This window comes from Nomascus leucogenys, chromosome 11, assembly GCF_006542625.1.
Source record: "Nomascus leucogenys isolate Asia chromosome 11, Asia_NLE_v1, whole genome shotgun sequence".
Lineage (NCBI taxonomy): Eukaryota > Metazoa > Chordata > Mammalia > Primates > Hylobatidae > Nomascus > Nomascus leucogenys.
This window is the reverse complement of record NC_044391.1, coordinates 61,728,425-61,752,221: the sequence shown is the minus strand read 5'-3', so window position 1 is coordinate 61,752,221 and position 23,797 is coordinate 61,728,425. Positions and strand designations below refer to the sequence as shown.

The window sequence follows — 23,797 nt, the reverse complement described above, 5'->3', positions numbered from 1 at the left end:
AAGATAAATCTAAAATGAAAGCAGATTTGGGAGATTAGAGTAATTTTTTTTTTAGTTTTTTAAAAAGGAGGAACATTTTATTCACACACTCGTGTCTCTTTTCACCTCTTGTGACAAATGGGAAAATATTTCTATGTCTCCTCTTTTCCGTCTTAAAGAATTCTGGCAATGACAAGTTTGTTTAAAAATATTATCAAAAGTTACAAAGATAAACAGGTTATTTTATCAAAAAGATCTTCAATCTTCCGTTTTACAGGAGAAAATATATGTATTGATGTGTGATATTGTAGGCTAGTCATGACAAATGGCAAAGTTGTAGACAAAGGAAAGTACCCACTTAATTAATTTTTCCCAATCAACTTTAGAAAATCTTAATATAAGAAAAGAAAAAGTTTGAAAGATCCAAAATGTCTTTAAAAATCTGTTTTGAGGAAATTCAAACCAGGTGACATCATTCACATAAAGGGTTATAGTAGTAAGATTTGGATGCTTAATTTAAGATTTATGATCAATGTGGCTTTTTAGAAATTCAGAACTACAGTACATACATACCCAAATAAAAAGGGTCATAAATAATATGCTATAAATGCTATTTGCTCAAATATAGACTTCCCAATAATTTTGGGGCAGTAAATCTCACACAAAACTCAAGTAAGAAACCCAGGAGGCCTCATTTTGCTTTCCATTATATATTGATTTAGAAATGATACTTCTTTTTCTATAGCTTTAACACAGTTAAATGTGTAAGTTCCATGTAATTTTCTTCACTACCAAAATATTAGAATACATTTTGAAAAATTTAAGAAAGCCTTTCAAGGTAGATAATGACATTTTTTAAACCCCCAAATTTTTGTTTTTGAGAAAAGGATTCACTTTGAAAACATGCATGGATTAATCAGACAAATAAAACTCACCTGTCTTTGCATCTTTCCAGTCATCTGAAAGAATAGTCTTGGTCTGGATAGTGTATTTAGAGATAGGACTATGATTGTCTGAACCACGGCTCCAAGTAAGTGCCACAGAAGTGGCTCTAATGTCTTCTATTCTCAGACCACCTGGAGGGCCTGGAGGGCCTGAAATGAAAATTTGGGTAATGAATCAGTGAATTCCAACTAGTGAGTCAAACACACATTAGAATACAAAAATGTCTTCTAACAATTAATCTAAAGAACATTTGTACAATATAATCAGTGTGTCTGCATTTCTTTTAAATATAGATTATAAGAAGTGATATCATTTGTAGTTTTCACTGAATGATTTCATGTGTGTCTTTTTAAGGAAGGAGATAAATGCTATCATTTCAAAATGACATTGTTATGCAGATATGATAATCTCTGACTCATTATATGCAATTGACACCAAGGGGACCTAACACAGATTGTAGCATAGTATGATTTAATGAATTCTTGCTGAATGCATGAATCAGAGATGGTAGCACAATTCAGTTTAGAATGGGAACATTTGGTCTATTGTCATTCTGCCTCCCCAGAACTGAACACATCCTCTTTATTCTTTGTGGTTTTTTTTTTTTTTTTTTTTTGAATTAGGGTCTCACTCTGCCACCCAGGCTGGAGTGCAGTGGGGATGATCATGGCTCACTGCAGCCTCCGCCTGCCTCCCCAGCTCAAGGGATCTTCCGAGCTCAGCCACCCAAGTAGCTGGGACTACAAGCATTCCACAACACCCAACTAATTTCTATGTGCATGTGTGTACTTTTTTTGCAGAGACTGGGTTTCACCATGTTGTCCAGGCTGGTCTCCAAGTTCTGGGCTCAAGTGATCCTCATGCCTAGGCCTTCCAAAGTGTTGGGACTACAGGTGTGAACCACCGCACTGGCCCATATACTTTCTTATAACTCTAAATGTTATAGGTAATTCATTTTACTTGAAGTGGAGATTTCTGGGAATCATTTCATGTATCATTTTGCATAATACATTTCATGTTAGTTATAGTCATAATAAGTAATATTAAAAATGTTTCTACTTATATAATATATAGAAAATAATTGTCAATTCAGAGATGTACCAGGAATGCTCTTAAAACCTCAAATTATATTGAAGAGTCTTAGAAGAGTTGTTCTTGCTAAACAAAAAAACAATGTTAAAAATAGGTTTTCATAGTAAACCTATTACAGTATTGGTAACTGAGTACCAATACTATTCCTTTATCCTCTCAACAGTGCACTGTGCCGGGAAATAGAAATTAAAAGATAAATGAGACACAACTTTTTGGGCTTTGAAGAGCTTTTTGTCTTCAAATAAGACAAATGAAAATAAGAAAAAAATGTCCTTTAAGAGGTGAAGTGGGATCTATCACTTAAAAAGCTGAAGAAGCCTCTCAGTTAATAGACAGCTCCTGGTATAGACATTTCAGAATGTTTATAACTAAACATGCATATCACCTGTTCTATTTGCACCAGAAAGGAGTCCACCCCCAACTGATTTAGGCATATTTAATATAATAATCAACAATTTTTATTAAGTAGCACCATCATTTTTCATAATTAATGTAATACTAAAGAGGACATTTGTCTTTATCTTTCAGCTGAAATATATACCTTTATATTTACATACCAGTTGGGTTGCTTAGCTTAGATGGCCTTTTTCTTTATAAGAACATTGGTATTTGCAGAGGTATGGCCAACACCCCAAACCTTCACCCATTTCCTTAGGAAGAAAGTCCCAAGGAAGAAAGTGTGTGCAGATCAACAAAAACACATCACCACTAATGTTAAAATAACACAAGACACATACCCTATCCATGACAGTAAATTTTATTATTTGGAAATATATCACATATAAATATAAGAAAAGCAAATGAACTTTTATAAATTTATAACCTATAATAGTATACTTAGACTTCTTAATGTTAAATAATTGAAAGTAGACACATAACAGAACACATTTGATATTCAGAGAGAACACATTGCATTTTTCATATGTAAGAAAACACATTGAAATACAGTGTACATTCTTGATCAGAATCAAGAGTTCATTACTTCACATAATGCAGCATCCTAAGTCAATTACTAAGTAGAATATTTTAGAGTGTTAAAATAAAAAATTAGAGGTGAATAATAAAAGAATTTTTCAAACAAAGAAAAAGCCCTGTAATGCATGCATTCAGATACTTTTTCTGAGCATAGGGGTATGGCATTCAGAAAATGTTAAAGGGAATGTAAGACAAAATTATCATAGGTTAATCATTAACCATTGAAGTGTAAATCATTTCCCTGCTGTTATTCTCTGATGTTCTTGAGGTGTCAAATGAATAATATTTCATAAAGGTCAGAGTAAAGCTGCATATTATTAGTGTATTTGTCGAGACATTATATGCATAATAATTCAGTCATCCACTCATTTAAGGGTAATATTGTTGGGCAAAACACTATAATTATACTTGTCCATTGTTTTCTCAGATATATGTCTGGCCTATGGTAGGTTCTTCATAAATATTTGGTGTATAGATAAATAAATTTATTATAATTAATTTTCAGGCAGTTCTGTAAACATAACTGTCATCCACAGTACAGTCTTCATTTTTCCAATTGTCTTGAAATACTACATCATCATGAAGAGGTGGAATTGAGAAGACAAACAGAAAGGGGTGGGTTGGTGTCTTCAAAACCCTGGTGTGGGAATCTTACTCGGTATTGGTTCCACTGATATGAAGTAGATTTTTCCATCTAGTAATTGCCTACAAATATCTCCCCAAAAATGCCTGAGAAAAAATAATACTATTAAAGTCATAATTGTATTAAAAATCAGGGACTTGAGAATTAAGATAGACTCAGCTTTCAATTCTGTGCCCTGATTTATCTTGGGCAAGTTTCTTAAAATCGTTAAGCTCCTGTTTACTCATCTGTAAAATAACAGTAATACAAAAACATATAAGATTGTTTTAGGCCAAGTGTGGTAACTCACGCCTATAATCCCAGCACTTTGGATGCCAAGGCAGGTGGATTACCTGAGGTCAGGAGTTCAAGACCAGCCTGGCCAACATAGTGAAACCAGATCTCTACTAAAAATACAAAAATCAGCTGGCATGGCAGTAGACACCTATAATCCCAGCTACTCAGGAGGCTGATGCAGGAGAATTGCTTGAACCTGGGAGGCAGAGGTTGCAGTGAGCCGAGATTGCGCCACTGCACTCCAGCCTGGGTGACAGAGTGAGACTCCATTTCAAAACAAAACAAACAAAAAAAACAGATGATTGTTAGGACTGAAATAATGTCCTTAAAGAATGTAGTTCTCAGCCTGGTACATAGAAAACCATCAGGAAACCTTATCTATTAACAATATTATTATTGTCATTACTTCTTTAAAAGATTTCTGAGCATCTTAGCTGCCTGGCAGGAGTTATTAATTAGTACTTTGTCAGTCATTGTCAGGGATCTGTTTACAGAGTATTTATCTACCACTTATTACTTAAAAGAAAGCAGGGACAGTAAACCAAAAATAAAATTCTAAGCTCCCCAACCATCTGAAAGGAACCCTTCTCTTGGCAAGGGCATTCCAAAAGTAACCTGAAAAACTAGTTCAGGAAGTGATGGGAAGGGGCAGCCAGACATGCCTCATTATACCCTCCTCCCTTTGGGAATTATTGATAGAACAGACTTCTTAAGTCTGATAAGAAGCATTTACAATCTATTTTCTGAAGGTTGCTACCTGAAGGCTTCATCTGCAGGAGAAAACCTTGATCCCCACCACCCACAAGTCTGTATGGTAATACAGACATTCTTTTCTATTGGTAAGAATTCTTTCAACCAATTGCCAATCAGAAAATCCTTAAATCTACCTAAGATCTGGGAGCCCCCCATTTTGAGTTGTCCCGCTTTCCAGATGCAACCAGTGTACATCTTACATGTGTTGATTGATATCTCATGTCCCCCTAAAATACATAAAATGAAGCTGTATCCCAGCAACCTTGCGAACAGGTCGTCAGGACTGCCTGAGGCTGTGTCACAGGTGCATTCATAACGTTGGCAAAATAAACTTTCTTGAGACTTGTCTCAGATACTCTTTGGTTTATAGGACAACATAGAAAGTAAAATGTTTTCCAGTAATTTTGATGTAGGTGAGGAAAATTTGGGAATGTGAAGATACTCTGTGTATTAAGGAATCAATTTGTGGCAAAAAATAGAGCACGGAGACAAACGTGGACGGTCTGACTTCAAGCCAGGCCCAGCCCTGCAGTGTCTTTCAGCAGGAAGGTTTTCGAGAAGTGTAGGCTGATGTTACTTGCTTATTTTTTTTGTTTAGAATGGACAGAGAAGTGTTGAGGTAGAAAATAAAATGACAAAGCTACTTTGTTCTCAGCACGAAGGAAGGCATTTAGGAACTGACCACTCTTCTGATTCTTTTGTCAATGAAAAAAACCCAACCATACGTAATTCTAACCCTGAGTTTCTTTCTTTCTTTTTTTTTTTTTCTTTTTTTAGTTTCCATTACCATGTGCTCTCAATAAATCCTTAAGGAAACCAGGGAAAATGTAAGCAAATGGCCTCATGCATGCAGCTTATTTCACTATTACTTTACTGATATCTCCTTCCAGTTTCTTAGGCTGTTCTCAGCCAGATAACTAACGACTCTAAGAACTATTTACCCCAAAGTTAACATAAAAGAGAGAAATTGGTCAATTGAAAAAGACTGTTGGAATCTGACCTGATTTTAAATGCCTAGACACATTAGATGACAAATTAGTCTTCTATTTTTTTTCTTTCTTTGGTTGTAATTATTAAAGATCTGAAGTTGGGGGAAAAAGAACTGGAATGTATTCCTGACTAGACCTGGCCAAGTCTTTTTATCCATTTTTCTCACTAACATTAATATTGGGGAGTTAGAAAGAGGTGAAAGGAGAAAAAGAAAAATATGGAGGAGGGAATAAAAAGGTATTTAAAGCATGCTTTTTGTTTTATGCTTTTATAAATACAGTTTTATCTTCACTCCTCTCTTGTCACCACCTCCCCCTACCCCATGCTCTCGAGTTTTTGAAATACATTTTATTATGCTCATATATTATATCCCTACTATTTCTGCTGTTTCCGTTTCCTGATTCTTCCAAATGCTGACAGGATGGCATCAAGAGTGGACACCACTAATTGTGCTCAGCCTATCCAGCTGATTGAATTCCTCTTTCATTGCAGTTGGCAGGACAAACTTCACTGTTGATTTTTTTGATTCTTATTTTCCCGTTCAAAATCATAGTGTTCAAATCGCTACCCTTCTTTGGTCTACCTTTCTGTACTTCAGATGGGGGCTGCCTCTGTGGGACTATTCTTTCTTTCCTATTTGCATGACCCCCTCTCTTACTATTCTTGTTTTGCAGCCATTATATTCTTTCACTCTCACTTTAAAAATGTGTCTTAGAGAATGTTGACTGAGAATGTTCCATAAAATATCACCTATGGGGCATACAAAAATAATGATCTATCAAAGTCCTTGTTAGTGTTATGTTTCTTACCTTGGGAGTTCTTCAAATCTGGCTAAAAACAAGCCTACGAACAGCTATTGAGACTTGTTTCTGTCACTTTTTTACCTAGTAAAGGACTGGGGAGATGGCCTAAATGATCTCCTGTCATTCATGGTTCATTGCAGAGTCTCATTTGCCACACCCCTACTCTCTTTCTCTAAATTTATGTTTTCAACATTCTTACGATTAAATCATGCACTACAGACAAGTAATAGAAACATTTCAATATTTAAGGTAGATCACATACATTTAAGAGTCCACTAAAACCAATATATATATTATATATTATATATTTATATATTATATATAATTATATAATATATATTATATATAATATATAAATATATAATATATAATATATAATATATAATATATAAATATATAATATATAATATATAATATATATTTATGTATAATATATAATATATATTATATATTTATGTATAATATAAAATGGATTCTTTATATATATAAATATATAAATATTTTATCTATATAAATAATATATAAATATATTATCTATATATATAAAGAATCCATTTTATAAAAGGACACTGAAGTCTATAAGGGCTGTTGTCAGAGATACATAGCTAATCAGTGAAAGAGTACAGAGATGGGATCAAAGACAGTGTTTTCTGGTATAACATGCTCGAAATGAGAAAACGTCCATTTTCAAATTTAGATTATACAGCTTAAATGTGCCTGTCTGCAAAAGACTTCCAAGTAATTACCTGGATGACAACAAGTCTACACTATTGTTCTCTTTGGACTTGAACTGCTAACAATATAAAATTAACATAGTATAAAATTATTAGTGATTCAAAAAGGGGAAATTTATATTGTATGTTTTAATAAAAATTATGCGTTTTTCTGGGTACTTATATCGAAGTCACTACCAAATCTTTTATAATTCTTACCAATAACCCTATGATGTAAGTGCTATTATTTTTCCTATTTTACAGGTGAGGAAACAGACAGGAATAGGTTAAATAAAATAGCCATGTTCACCCAGCAAGTAAATGTCAAAGTTAGAATCTGAACCTAATCGATTTGCCATGAGACCAAATTTTCAACAACTATCCTAAAAACAATATTTTTAAAACAGCATTGTCAGTATCACATTCAAAAATGTTATTAGGTTTCCGTTGCTGACCTTTCTTTTTGGGGAGAATATGAATTACCTGTATACAAGTGAATATTTTGGAAAATATGACAAAAACTGTAATATACTGATAATAGCTTTTTTTATTTTTTATTTTTATTTTTATTTTTTATAGAGATGAGGTTTCACCATGTTGCCTGGGCTGGCCTTGAGCTCCTGGGCTTTTGTGATCCACTCACCTCAGTCTCCCAAAGTGCTGGGATTACAGGTGTGTACCATCATGCCCCACCAATCATGCCTTTTAAAATCTCTGTTTCTGTGTTAACTCAGCTAAGTAAAGATAAACACATCATCCATTTATAAATTCATATTCAATACATTCCCACTCTTTATTGATCGCTATAAATATATTTGGTAATCTTTCCTGGATTTTACTGATGTTTTTAGAAAAACATACCTATGTATGAACAAAATATAGATTTGATTTTTACTCAGTTCTCATTCATATGTAAACTAATTTTTAAAAATGAGGAGAAATACAGTTGTTTATCAGTTCTGTCATTTCTGCTTTAAAAATGTAGTAACATTCCATGAAGAAGAATTTAGACATTCAAGGAAAGATAGTGAGAAAACAATAAATAAATTTTCCAAATGACCATTCACACATTATAAGATGACCATATTTTCTTAAACAATAATCAAGATTCTTTTTTTGATAAATCAAATTGGATAGAAGACTAGAAATCAAGATCCTTGTGTCTCAATTTCTAAACAGGATGTAAAGTAGCTGTGACTACACCCCAATTATCTTTTGAATTGGTGCCACTACTTAGATAGTAGCCCTAACCGGCTCTCTCCCTCTTAAACACTGGCTTTCTAAACAACTATAGTTGGAAATAAACCCCCCAAAACTACTGATTCTTTGGGGAATTCATATAGCACATACATTTAATATAAATATTCATGCTGCAGAACTGGTGTAAGTAGGAAAAACACTGGTGACATTCTTTTTTCCACTGGTAATTCCCTAGTAAGTAATTAAAAGCAAAGCACCACGTGCAAATATTCTGTGCACTGTTTATTTTTACCAAAACAACAAATTTCAATGAAAAGTTTGAACTGCTAAGGAAACAAAAAACTTTTCAGAACAATTTATCCTCCCTTTTTAAATCAAGTAAACATAAAATTGAAATTGCTGAGTGACAGTCATATTAGGGCAGGAGACATCTTCTTTACCAAGGAATGTCAACGTCTCATTATTTATTGCAGTCCTGTTCTTGCTTGAAAATTATCTAAGACAATGGCTCCATTATCCTGTTTTAAAATATAAATCAATGTTGTGTGATCATGTTGATGTTTGAAGTTGTACTAAGATGAAGCTGAATCTTATTAAATATGTCTACCATTTAATAGGAATATGGTAATTTTCTTAACCTCTGATATTGATAAAGGTAAATTTAGATCCCAGTTAGAAATAAGAACAAGACTAAATGAAGATAAATGAACCTGTATAATTCTTCTACTTGATATAGTTGAAGGTTGTCCTTTTCTGGTACAAGTCACATCTGTCCTGTGATTTCCTTTAGAATTTTTATTATTTATTTTTATTATTATTTTTTGAGACAGAGTCTTTCTCTGTCCCCCAGGCCGGAGTACAGTGGCGCGATCTCGGCTCACTGCAAGCTCTGCCCCGGGGTTCACGCCATTCTCCTGCCTCAGCCTCCCGAGTAGCTGGGACTACAGGCGCCCGCCACCACGCCCGGCTAATTTTTTGTATTTTTAGTAGAGACGGTTTCACCGTATTAGCCAGGATGGTCTCGATCTCCTGACCTTGTGATCCGCCCGCCTCGGCCTCCCAAAGTGCTGGGATTACAGGTGTGAGCCACTGCGCCCGGCCAATTATTTCTTTAAAAAACAATATTCCCATCTGGTCTTGGTTGTATAATTTCAGTATGGACTACATAGAAAGATGCCCTCAATATGATTCATACCTGTCTCCATGGTGCTGTTTACAGACACATCAAAATTCTCAAACTGATTTTAAACATCTTACAAAAATGGCAATTAATCTGGATATCTAGTCTAAATTCTAAGATAGCTCCTTTTGGAACAGTAATTGAGACTAGAAAATATAAAAGAAGGAAATAAGTAACATCTTGAGCCAGAGACATTTATTTCTTTATGATGACTAATAAATTATTTTTAAAGTTAAACTATATATATATACACATATAATAATTTAAGAATTATATTCATTTCCCTCAAAGCTTTCTTCAGATTTCTTCTGACCACAGAGAGAATTGCTAAATGAAGTAAAGGAGAAACTCATACCTAAACGCAAGCCTGTCTAAGAAAATCAAAATTATTTATTGTGAAGGAATAAGAATTTTAAGCGCATCTCTTTGACCAAAGGGGGAAAGTGAAGGCATTTTCAAACAGTAACATTTAAGCAGTCCCAGAAAGAACTATATACTCCTCAATTTTAATCGTCCACTTCTACTCAAGTCCTCCCAATAAAAATCACAACCTTCCACCCAAAAGAAAAGATCTACAAAAGCTGATGGCAGGAGTCAATACAATTAAATATGAATGCATGCTGTTAATGGCTTAGCCATCTTTACTAAAATCTTGCTACTCAGATGAGGGTTTCCTCCATGTGCTATCCATTTTCACTTTCCAATTCCAGGAATTGTTCCAAAAACCCTACAGAGCCATGGTAGGACTTCAGTTGTTTACTGAAGTAATGCTTTTCATTCTTTCATATGTATGGCACTAGGATTAAGAAAAAAAGACTGCCGGAGTAATGCCCCTTTTAGCTTATGTCCTAATTATGATGTCTCATTAGAGAATTTGACAACATTGTTCATTACCTGCTTGAATAAATCAAACAGTACATTCAATGGCAATACTCCTGTATTACACAATTAATCAGTTCTTCATACATTTTTCAGATAATGAGCTAATTTCTGGGCTATATAATTTCAAAGAAAAACAGGACATGAAAACACAAAACTTTCACTTGGCCATTATATAATGTACTGAGTTAGTTCACTAGGCATTTTTAAGGTATTAGTGAAGCATTATAGTTATATTTTAAAAAATATTTATGCCCAAAATATGTTTACATGTTTCCAAAGGGGAAACATACTCTAAGAACTAGGTTGGGGGTGAGGGGAACTGCAGAAGCTACAAGATTGAGTTAGTCAAATCTAGTATAATATGTTAAAAAAAAAAAAAAAAGTCTTTCACAGAAATGGTGAGTGTCAACGATCACCAGGTTGGAGGCAGGCTTGCACAGACGGGGAGAAAGGAATCCACCATGTTTTTCTCTCCACCTTTTCTGTTTTTACCTGCAAGAGGAAAGATCAAGGCTGAAGGGAGAGTGTGGATGCCCAGTTAGGGGCAGGAAGCCATGCACTTGGGGGATTTGCCCTATTTCCTTGATGGGTAAGGTGAAAGAATAAACACAGAAAGGTATCTTTCCCTACACACTGAGGACGGGGGACCAAAGGGAGAAGACTGATGCCACAAGCTGTGGCCCAATTAAAACCTTTCCCTCATACACGGTGACTGACTTTCTAAGGAGCAAGTGTTGTAATTGAAGTCTCTCCTCAAAAAAAACAAATAAATGAAACAAATCTCATGGATCCTTTGTAAATTTCATTCCACAGAGTGCGAGTCTATCTACTAAAATATATGCTTATGCCTTGAAGACTTCTAAGAAAAAAAATAATGAGGATACATTGAAGCAATGGTTCGAAAAAGTTAATCAACAGTTGAGGCTGTGTTTTGTGAGAACTGTGTCTTGAGTCATATTTTATTTATTTCTTATGTCAACATATACATTCATAGTAAAGGGAAGGAAGTAAAGGAAAACATTTATAAAAAGTTGCCATGAACAATGTATGGACTATAACTATTCATATTCTCTTTTATAAATATGGAATTTAAGGCTTACAGTGATTAACAGACTAGCCTAAGACCGTAGGTTAGGTAGGCAAAGTGGATATCTAATTGATTTACCTAATACCAAAAGCCACAGCTCTTCTATCACACCATGCAAATCATTTAACAGCAGTATGTGTATATTAATACAGCAATATTGTTATGGAAAACCATGTAATTAACAGAATGATCACCTACCTCATTCCCCTACGTATAACTAAGGATAGTTATTATTAGAATTATACTATTTTATAGCCACTACTGCCCCCTGGAGATAGCTATTTAAATAGAAGAAACGGAAACTAGGAAAACTTGCCTAAGCTGACTGCTTGTTGTAAATTCAGACCTTACGGTAAATAGTAAAAAAGGTCATAAGACTCATTTGACATTTTAAGCATATGAAATTTTAAATCCTTTTGATGAGAACTGAAAATCCTAATTTTAGATATATTCTTTTTTTTTTCTTTTAAATGCAGTTTGGGTAGTTTTTAGTCTTTTACCAGAGTTTGCTTATCTGTGATTTGAGATTTTAAGTCTGAAAAGGGGGTGCTGTGAACAGTCACCAAGGGAGCCTCCCTAAACTCCTCCAGAGAGGGGTGTCATCTCCTTGAATTAGTCACTGTATCTACCAGACGATGTAGAAATATATCAAATAGTGGTCCTCCAAGTTGCTCAGACCCTACATATCAGCGGGATCTGAAATATTTCTATCAGTAACAGTTCCTTTCTTCTGGAGAAATTCTCAGGAATGTGTGAAGGAGGGGTGGGGTCAAGCTCTCATTGTTGAGAGTCACTAAGAGTGAAGGAAGCAGATGCTCACAGGTGGGTTCTTCAGTTCCACGGAACTTAGACCATTCTGGGAATAATTACACAAGGGATTTCTACACTCTGGTGTGTCGCAAGTAATTTGCTACTAATAATATTGAGAATTCAGAAGTTTCTGCATTTTTTTCCCAAAGGATAAAGTGGATTCAAAGTTATCCCTGTAGCACGCTAACTCTCACTCGCTTGTATCTCAATGCACTTTTTTTCTTTTTTTTAAAGTAGAGACAGGGTTTCACCGTGTTAGGCAGGATGGTCTCAATCTCCTGACCTCGTGATCCACCTGCCTCGTCCTCCCAAAGTGCTGGGATTACAGGCGTGAGCCACCGCGCCCGGCCCCCAATGCACTTTTACGTGAAGATGTTGGCTCTTCAGGGGTGCCCTGGGAAATGCACGTGAACCTCAGCCACTCCCTTATGTCTTCCCATGTCCACACAATGATCATCACTGTTAGCTGGCATTAAGCAAATAACAATTAAAATAGTGTTGTGCTTTTCAGGGGAAAAAGGTTTTTTTGGATTTATGCCAAAATCTGCAATCAATTATGGCAGTATAGTGTACAGTTAAACATGATGATGGAAAAGCGCTCTGGCAGAGAAAAGATTTAGAACTACGCCTTGCTGCTCTGATCTAATGGGGTATCCTAGCTCAGCGTCAGTTGCAGAATACTTAAACATTTCTTTCTCTCTCTGTGTATGTTTCATTTAATCCCAGTAGTGGCAACTAGAGTTGGAGAAGCTATTGTAGGAATGCAAAAGCACTAAAATCTCTCTGTAGCTTCATAAACTGATGATTAGTTTAGAGGGTAAAAGCTTTTTCTGAGTTTCCTTCATTCTAATTTGCGCAGGTGCCCATACTTTTGTGACTAAATTAAGCTTCCAGAAACTGGGTGGGAAGCAAGCCTGCAAAAGGCTCCATCATGAAAGCACTGCATAGGCGGGGCGCGGTGGCTCATGCCTGTAATCCCAGCACTTTGGGAGGCCGAGGCAGGCGGATCACGAGGTCAGGAGATCGAGACCATCCTGGCTAACACGGTGAAACCCCGTCTCTACTAAAAATACAAAAAAATTAGCCGGGCGTTGTGGCGCGCGCCTGTAGTCCCAGCTACGCGGGAGGCTGAGGCAGGAGAATGGCATGAACCCCGGGGGGCGGAGCCTGCAGTGAGCCGAGATCGCGCCACTGCACTCCAGCCTGGGCGACAGAGCGAGACTCCTTCTCAACAACAACAACAAAAAAAAGCACTGCATAGTCATGAGACTGGAAATGGCAGACTGCACAAAAATCATAAGTAATAAAACTGCTCGAAAGGGATTTTACGTCGTTAAGTTTTTTCTTGGTTATATTTTCAGCAATGAGGCTAAGGTGTTTTTGTCTTATTTAGTCAAATGAGCTGAAAAGGGAAACTATTAATGAAATTCTAATTTTAAACAAGCTAAAATGTTACTATACTCTAACTTAACTTGGAATTATCAATAACTCAGAGTGTTTTGAGGGAATGATCTAATTAATTTGACAAACCATGTACCAACAATGATAGAGATGCACGATACAAAATTATATGGTCTGACTTCTGTCTTTGGGAAAGTTAAACATCAAGAAGGGAAAAGCATGTTCATGTAGTTGAATTTGGAACACTAGTATCTGGCCACATTCTGGCTTTATAACTGATAGTTGAAAATATATTTTTTTCTTTATTAAACTTCCTTTGCCTATGAAATGGGAATAACAGTCCTTGTACTACCACCTCATAGTAATTTTGTAGGACGACATGGTAAAATTTATAGGAAAGTCCTATAGGTGTAGACATTATAATCTAAGATATTTAAATATTCTGAATGAACTATTTTTAACTGTATGAATTATATGTTATTTTAAAAAACAGGAAAACACATATCAAAATTTCATTTACCTATTTTTAGGCCAAAGAGCACATTATAAAATCAAGCCTTTAAGCCATCTAGTACAATTCATTTACTGGTTTTGCTATTGTAGTTATAACTGTGTAAAGTCGAGTAGCTGAAAAAAAAATAACTACTATAGTTTCCCTTGTAATAGGCCAGCCATAAATATAACATAAGCAAAAATAAAATAACAAGCTCAGTATCAGTGACACTCTATAGAATAAACATTTATTGCCGAGAAAGTAAAAGGCCAGCAGCTTAGCTTTTCCACAATGATTATTTTATCACATTGAATATATTTGAATTAATTTTTAGTTACAGTGTGCTATAGCCATGAGCTGGGTGTTCTACCTGAAATTAGACTGTCTGCATTCAAACCTTGTTCTTCCACTTAGTAGCTTTGTGACCTTGAGTGATTAACTTAGCCTCATTAGATTCAATTTTCTCATGTGTAAAATGAATATAATACAGTAATGATACCTGTCCTTTAAATCTGGTAAACAATGTCTTTAATAAATGTTATATATCCTTTTATGATGTAATCAATACATGTTATATGATATATAATATATATTTTATTATAACATGCTATGTAGTTACATTGTCATATATTATACATTAAATTATATAATTATATATCTTTATTTTTATTTTGTATTTTGTATTCATCATTTTTTATATATATATATACCTTTTCACAGCCTAAAGATTTGAGTTGGAAAAATATAGTATTTTACCAACATAAATCACAATTACTTTCAAAATATGAACTAATTGCCATTTATTCATATTCATCGAGACTTGTAGGTATCACTGATTATCTGTATTGCTCTTGAACTTTGACATTATTGGCATAATTGTAGCCTAATTTGGCATAAGTGTCTGGTAAATATGCATGGATGTATGAATCAATATGGAGCACTGAAATGCATACAGTATCTAAAAGCTCCCAAGGCCTGCTAAGTTCTGTAAAGCTTTCCTACTGTCTCCCTGGAATCAAACTGTGTGGTAGAAGGGTTGTTTGTTTGTTTGTTTGTTTTGGTTTTTTGAGGCGGAATCTCCCTCTGTCGCTCAGGCTAGAGTGCAGTGGCGCAATCTCGGCTTACTGCAACCTCCACCTCCTGGGTTCAAGTGATTCTCCTGCCTCAGCCTCCCAAGCACGGGGGACTACAGGCAGGTGCCACCACACCCGATAATTTTTTTATTTTTAGTAGAGATGGGGTTTCACCATATTGGCCAGGTTGTTCTCAAACTCCTGACCTCCTGATCCACCCGCCTTGGCCTCCCAAAGTGCTGGGATTACAGGCATGAGCCACTGCACCAGGCCAATTATTATTGTTATTATTATTATTTGAGATGAGATGGAGTCTCGCTCTACTGCCCAGGCTGGAGTGCAGTGGCATGATCTTAGCTCACTGCAACCTCTGCCTCCTGGGTTCAAGCAGTTCTCCTGCCTCAGCCTCCCCTGGCCGATTATTTTTTAAAGGAGCCATGGATACACACTAAATGTGCAGCAAAAAAGAAATTCCAGTTTGCCAAAAGCTGACCAGTTTGATTATAAGAGACCCGGGAGTAATTAATTGCAGAAAAGAAGAACTCCTCCAGGGGAGCTTTTCTCACTGTACTCTAGTGTGGAGGGAAAGAAAAATCTAAATTTATATTAGTGCATAACATAGTATCTTCTAACCCTTATATTTTAAGTTTTGAATTTGTAAGATGAAGTGCTAATCTAGATAATTTTCAAGACCTATCTTAAAATTTAAAATAATGTGACTCATTCTGAATGAATTACCTATTTTGCGGCCGTATTTGAAAAAATTCTTGAGTGTACATCAATTTACGCTGAACTTGCACTGAGAAATACAATTTCTAATTATTGATGTACTTTAAAATTCCAGAAGTAATTGGGAAAGCTGTCAGTTTTACTAGAGTTTTTGTTTAAATAACCACTAGTTATTTAAATAAGTTCTGACTTTAAATTTTCTAAATTCTGCATTTCTTATAACCAAATATGCATTTCAGCTCAGTATTTTAGCTTTTGTGTATTACAATTATGGAGAACCAGCCCAGTCGTATTTCTTTGATCTGAATTTGTTGACTCTCAGTGGGAAGGGGAAGGCTTAATTTCTGGGCAGGTTTTGCTATCAATGGATGTATTGCTGTGGTTAGTGCAGAGTGGGGTCAGGATGGCTCAGAATGGCGCCCAGTTGTAATTGTTCCAGCCAGAGTGGGCAGCAAGGACCATTTTCCTGTCTCAGTTCTGCAAGGCTGATGAGATGGAATCTCTAGTCTGTCTCTGTGGCAAGACTTTGTTGGCCAAAGCAAGTGGAAAGCAGAGGCAATTATCCAAATATCTGAGGTAAATGTGTGTTTTTCTGCCCCAAATACTTGAAAAACTACCTCAACCATTCTCTTTGATTTGACTGTGATGATTTGGACCCAGATCTTTCTGCCTGTATATGTTCGTCTCTTTTCTGGATCCCTTCCCATGCGTGTGTGTGTGTGTGTGTGTGTGTGTGGTGTGATGAGGTGTGTATACTTACATGCCTGTTTAACTTGGTGCATATATTACATAGAACCTTTATGTCTCTTCTTCCCAACTACATGATACTTAAATTGCTTAATTTAAAAGTCCTTTTTAATTTATTTTGGCCTGGCATACCTTAATAATAATTTCAAACATAAGCCCATATTTGCTTATTTAAGAATATGTTGAATGTAAGGATTCTTGAACACAACATGAACATTTATGCCAGATACCACAGAAGCATAAAATCTGATTTAGCACCAAGAGTTACACAAACTTTTCACATGGCAGCATATGGTCCTGTGTCCCTCACTAATATCCAAAGTCCCTGAGCTAGTCATATAAATAGAACCCTAAATAATCCAAGAATTAGTGATTACATCTGTTTATAATGCATGTCTTTGGCTTTATTTTTCCTACGATGTTTTAAAAAATATATATTTTGTATTAGCATACGCCAGATAGTGGGAACAGAAAGAGAAAAGAGTAGAAACTGAAATCAATAACTTTAACTATTTAGTAAAAATTATTAAAAGAATTTGTCCTACTAGCTCCAGAATAGACTTGATAATCTTTCTGGTATAGTGAGTTTTAGAAATTAACTACAGATTTCATTTATCCATACTTTCTGGAGAAAGTCTAGCACAATGAGAAGGCTGGACCGGGGTCCCTAGATTATTGTTTGCCACCATGTAGATGGATAATACAGGGGAGGAACTCTTTCTCTCTGAGTCCAAGTTGTTAAATGAAGGGGTAGGAACTTTCTAGATAACCTATAGGATTAACTCTACATTTAAAATTGTATTTTCAAATTTGAACATAATGCAGAGATTTCATATAGTTACTGTGAAAAAGTGGGAAGGAGAAAAGACGTAACTAACACATGATTTGCCAATAATAGGACCATTAGAACAATTTTGTCTTAGAGAAAGAAAATGTTTATTCCATATTTCTTACAAAAAAAGAATAGTAATTTGCCTGGACCATCATCTCCAAGTAAATGCTTCAGAATTAATTTTGTCTGGGCAGTGAAGAGTGGGATACCCTGGATATTAACTCTGCTAATGTAAACCAGCTGGGAGTAAAATAATTGAGCATTTTCCATAGAAAAGACCTTTAGGCAACTATTATAGTACTTTAAAATACTGCACTATTATTCCACCTAAAACGTATATTGACAGCTTCCATCAGGCTTACTGGCTTATTTATTTGTTCAACCGTGTTACCTTAACTTATCCAAGAGTTTAAAAGTGGTTTAGTAATCAACCAAATAGCCTTCTTAAGAAAAAATCTGGTAACCACGTCATTAGGCTAAGCAATAAAAACCTTAACAGAGTATATCAATAAAGATGACCTCTAATATCTCTCTCCATTCTGTAACTGTATTTTTTCCTTAGAAATAAAGTGGAAAGCTGCGCACACACACACACATACACACCCACACACACACACTCACTTACATGGTGTTTTCACCTAAATACAAGTCCACATAAGGTAAAATAAATAAGCTTCTAATGTAGTAATGTAAACAACACAAACTTCTTTTGAGGACAAAATTATTTACAGAGTTTTCATATCATTTGCTTTAGTTTCAGCTACTCTTTTTCCAAAACATTTTAAAATTCTATACAGCATATGTTAGAGTTGAGAACCAGGCCAAAAGAAAAAGTTTACATAGCAAAGTCGTTTTCTTTTTCTTTTGTTTGTTTTTAAACTCAGATTTGAGTGAAGAAACGTCATTTAATGTAATATATAAGATGTAAACAAATATATAGTATATAAGATATAATCCTAATTGCATTTTCTATTTTGGCAATTTCAGTGGCAAACATGTTTTGTTCACCCACGTGGCAGGAAAGTGTTCCTAAGCCAGAAGCATTGCCAAAATATTCATAATACATCAGAAATACCAGAGAAAGTGGTAATACATGTACAAGTTAAAGCCTAATTTCTTTTTTATTTGGGGCCTAATTTTATGGTCTATTTTTGAATGTTGTCCAAAGGTGCCCTCATGAATGAGAATTTAGATTTGGCAAGCCACACATAGGTTTCCAAAATAAATCTTGCTGTATAAATCCTGCAAAACCTTTGCCTCTAAATGACACTCTTTTAGCTGAAGAGCTTTAGAAACGTTGTTTGCTAAAAAATATTCATACAGGGCTGTTCACAAGCATCAGACACTTACTTGATGAGGCAACCTGAAATATACTTTTATGGGACCTAAGAAATAAAAATTTTATTGCAACAACAGAGGAAATTTATATCAATACTCTTAATGGAGACTTTTATACGAGAAGCCTAAAAATATCTGAAGTGTAATACCTGGTTCTTATTTTAAAGCTAAGGCAACATAAGGCAACATATTTAAGACCTTTAAATATTAACATTTTAAATATTAATATTAACATTTTAAACTATAAATATTTTAAACATTTTAAACATAATGCAACATATTTAAGGCCTCTTAAATATTAAGTAATCTATAGTGATTTAAGTTCTAAATTCCTTCAGCTATATTATACAAACCCCTGTCTTAAAGGGGTGATTCTGAAATTACTCCTTTCACCAACAATATTATTTCCAATTGATGTCAATATGTGTTTTTCATAGGAAAAAAACTTTCACTAAAATCTTCTATAAGTTATTTAAATGTCATCATATCAAGCATAGCGTTTTAATCTCTTGCCACCATGCCTAGCTTATTTTTGTATTTTTGGTAGAGACGGGTTTTTGCCATGTTGCTCAGGCTGGTCTCAAAGCAATACGCACTCCTTGGCCTCCCAAAGTGCTGGGATTACAGTTGTGAGCCACCACACCTGGCCATCAATTTTCATTTTTTATATAGATTCATATTTTATTTATCTAAATTTGTTAGAATCCTTAGGGCGCTGGGTTGAAGGTGTCCTATTTCAGAGTAGATAATCTGCTTTTGCCAGGGTTGTGACGACACAAATGTTTATTTATTTATCTTCATCTTCAATTTTATATGTTAGACCTCCTGGAAAACAGCGTTTGAAGAAACGTTACTCTTGCCAAAATAATCTCTATACTGTAGAAGGACTAACAGAAATATTGCCAAAGTTAACAGATATAACTCATATAGAAGCCAACTTTGGAAAAGAAAAGTGAAAATTCCATGGTCAATACAGTCTCATGATTTGAAGTTGTTTGCAGAGCTGGAGGATTAGACAATGCATGCAACTTTACTGGCCTCTTTTCCTCAAGCATCTTTGGACCCAGTTATATGGTAAATAAATTAAAGTGCTATAGCTTTCTATAAGTACACATTTATGCTTTTACAGAATTACAATAGTTCATATCTGATTATCGGGGACACTTTCCACAGATTGTTTTTCTTTGGCGACAATTGCCACTGCTTTCTTCATTTCTAAATCCTACCATACATGACACAAAAAACCCACAGCGGGAGTGTTTTCTCTTGGTAAAAGGCCCCATGAAATCAGATCCAATGCCACATTTTCCATTGACTATATTTTTCCTATATTTAATTTTAGTTTTATATTTAGAGGCATTCAGATTTAACTACTTGACTGCTTACATTCGAAGCAGTCAAGTAGTTATACAATAAAAAGGCAAGGAATAAACTAAAACACATTTTTTTCTGATATAAATTGTTTTCATCATGCTGTATGCATATACTCACACTTGCCCACCCACAATTACAGATGCGTGCACACACGCACACACATGCACACACACATGTTGATTAGGGCAGCAACACTGTTCTTACTATGTATTCATTTCCTTCGGTGTGATGTAGGCTAAGAGAAATCCACAGTCTTAATTATGTCTAAATATTTATACTTTTGTTTCAGTCTTCTGATTAGGCATAACCATTCATACACAGAAGCAGTTTTGTTATACAAAAATTTCTTAGCGATCCTCAGATGAAATTGCTTTCCCCCTACTGTGTTTACTATCCTTCTCGTTGCACTAATTTCAGCAGCTGCAGCTCAGATCACCAATATCTGAATATGGATTAAAATTAGTCCATCTCAAATATGGAAAGCTCTTATAGATGTCTACTGTCTACTACATAACATATTTAATGTTTTTTATAAACATGTAATGTTGAAGGGTTGAGTGCAAATTGAATCTTTTAAAAGCAATTCACAATCTAAATGTGCTATTAGATTTAACTACATGAAATTTATTAGTTTTTTTATTCTTTTGCATGAACTGAATAATCATCTCTTCAATTTATTTTATTAGAGAGTCTTGATCTAGATGGGAAAATAAAAAATAGATGCGCTTTTTAATGCCTTGTGGGACCTTGCTGGCTACGAAAATCTTATGAAAATTACAAATCATTTTCCCAGGAAAAGGTACATACACATAGAATTTTATGTACAATTTCTGGAGGTCCATGGATCCCTTAAAGCCTGTTGATAGTCTCCAGATTATGATTTCCTGAACTAGATACAAAAGTATAACTAAATGAATAAATAGACCAATAATAATATCACTTAAGGCAGGGCAGGTCTTATACATTACTCACCATCATTATAAAAAAGAAAAACAACTGTTTAATTGTATACCTTCTGGTTTAAATATATAAAGCATATTAGAACATCTGCTTTATATATGTTTTTGACACAAGTTCTGCAATAGTCAAATATATTTGACTATTTTAATTGCAAATTTCTTTTGATGTGAAATGGATACTTTTTCTATTATTAGAAATAAGGTTTGAAGAATGGTTATGACTCTGCTGACTTTAACAGAGGTAAGCAGTATTTTCATGTACCTGTATGGTTTTATTAGCATCTTACTATAGTGCAAGGACTTAAAATGCTGTATACGTTTTTATTTCTACATAATATCTGCTATAGCTTCTTTTTTATTTACTCTCTATAAAAATACATATAGTGGTGATAATTAATTACCTAAGTATGTGTGGCTAGTATCATGACTACCCTTGCATTTCATCTGTAAAATTCCTCTTCACTCTGAATATTACAAAGTACTCTATGATAATAGTACTACGAGTTTACTACAATGTAATCATATGACGACATTGATGTCCACACATTGTAACATAACTCCTATTGCAATATTAATGCTAATTATTTTCATATGCAAGCAATTTCAATTAAATATACACTTTGGGTATGTCTGGAAATGACTTAACAGCTAGTGGTCTGACTAGGAAGAATGGTGAACTAATCCCTCTAATCCCTCTAATCCCTCCCCCTAATAATTCTTGAAAACAATCAATGTCCCAGATAACAAAATAAATGAAAATACTGAACCTAAATGAACTTTGTTTGACTTAGGATTTTGTAGTCTCATTTTTATTTGTTATTATTCAATAAGTGTTTTGTGGAATGTGTTTCTAAGTTCATTCAGATGAAGAAACTTCAACTAGACTTCTTATAACTCTATGGGAGAATATATTCAAATGGATAGAAGGGTTTTCAGCATTTGCCCAGTGTTGCTTAGGGACCCCATATTAACATTGCTCTAGAGGGAAATGCAGGAGCTGCATGAGGTTGAGTGAAATTATATTGACCCGGATGTGGAAGGAGAATTAAAATAAACAAGCCACAAATATCATTTTATTGCCAATTTATCTGATAGTGTGAAAAGTAAAGGCAAAAGGAACAATTAATGTTCAATAAATATTTTTAGTATGTGAAATGTGAAAAAATAACAATTTTAACTGACACTGAGACAGAGAGAGCTATGAAACAATGCAAAGGAACTCTGCCATTCACTAAAAAAAAATATGAATTTTACAACTTAGGAGAGTAGATAACTGTGTACCAATTGCTACAAAACATAGAAAGCAATATAAGTTATGAAAATTCAGAAGATAGGAGCTCATATTGGGGACATCAAGAGAAGGATTCATGAACTTAGTATATACTTTAGCTAAGGCTTGAAGGATGAATAAGATTTGGTCAACAAATTATGAGAAAAAGACATAGAAGGAATACTGTGAATAAAGCAACTGATATGGAAGTTAAAGGGTATTTTTTGTGGATTAGTTAGATGGTTCGAGTTGGTTATATGAAGTGAGATATTAAAGGTAAACAAACTGGGGTCAACACATGGTACTTCTTGGGTGCTAAACTAAAGGGCAGTCAGTGAAGAGCCAACTCTTTATTTTAAACAAAGTGTGCTGTGTTCCCAGCCAGCCTCACTGCTATGGCAGTGGCCAGTAGCAAAGGGGCTGCATGTTTAATAAATGTGTATTCCATCACAATCTCAATTATGTTATTCATAAGAATAAAAACACTAATTTGAAAAAACCAGCAACAAATAAAAACATGATACATGTATAAATTAACTTTATACTGTAAGACAAAAGTGATAAATATATAACATTTGAGGTTATAGTAAGCAGCATCAGTATATATTTTTTCCATAGAAATAAAAAAGGAAACAGCACTATACTCAACACACTAAAAAGTATTAGCAGGAAACAAGAACTTTTGGTAAGTCTACAAAGCACAAACATTTAATAGGAAGTATGTGGTGTAACTTTCTAGAAGATACGCAGTTAATAAAACAAACAATCAGTGTTGTTTACTACTTGTCTGGCACAGATCATTCTTAGGCATGGGAAGAAGCTTAAGATCCATTCTTAAGCATGGGATTGAGACTCTAAATATATAAGAATTTGCACCAGAGTTACCAGAAGATTATACACATTTATGCAAGTCAAATACTTTTGGTTTTGTAATTTTAAAATGTTGAAACTCTTACCTCTCACTACAAGGTCAGCTGAAGCTGAAGAATTGTCCACAATTGTCTGTGCAGTGCATGTGTATCTTCCAGCATGTTTCAGCTGCGCGTTTCGGATGAGCAGTTCCCCATTGGAATCCAGCTGTTAGCAAAAACAGCAATTATTCAAATCAGTACACTTTTCACCAATTATGTGGCATTTAAGATACAAGAGGTAGTTTTTTTCCCCTAACAAAATGAACACCACTTAAAGGATGTGTTTTAGACATGCTAACTGTATGTCCTTGCTCTAGGCTTCAGTTTCTCAACTGAAAAATA

General features: G+C 34.6%; 1 protein-coding gene across 9 annotated transcripts in view; it reads right to left on the bottom strand.

Annotated features, from left to right (window-relative positions):
- Window positions 1-23,797, bottom strand: part of CNTN1 (contactin 1) — a 390,240-nt gene that overhangs the window by 94,924 nt on the left and 271,519 nt on the right. For 7 of the 9 annotated variants that reach the window (XM_030822637.1, XM_030822635.1, XM_030822633.1 and 4 more), the window contains 2 exons: window positions 23,501-23,621; window positions 915-1,073 (listed from right to left, as the gene is read on the bottom strand). In XM_030822637.1, the coding sequence (XP_030678497.1) occupies window positions 915-1,073; window positions 23,501-23,621 (280 nt within the window). Of the gene's footprint in view, window positions 1-914; window positions 1,074-9,731; window positions 10,924-23,500; window positions 23,622-23,797 lie in introns of those variants that run through there. The other 2 variants (XM_030822638.1, XM_030822639.1) reach the window with 1 other exon arrangement.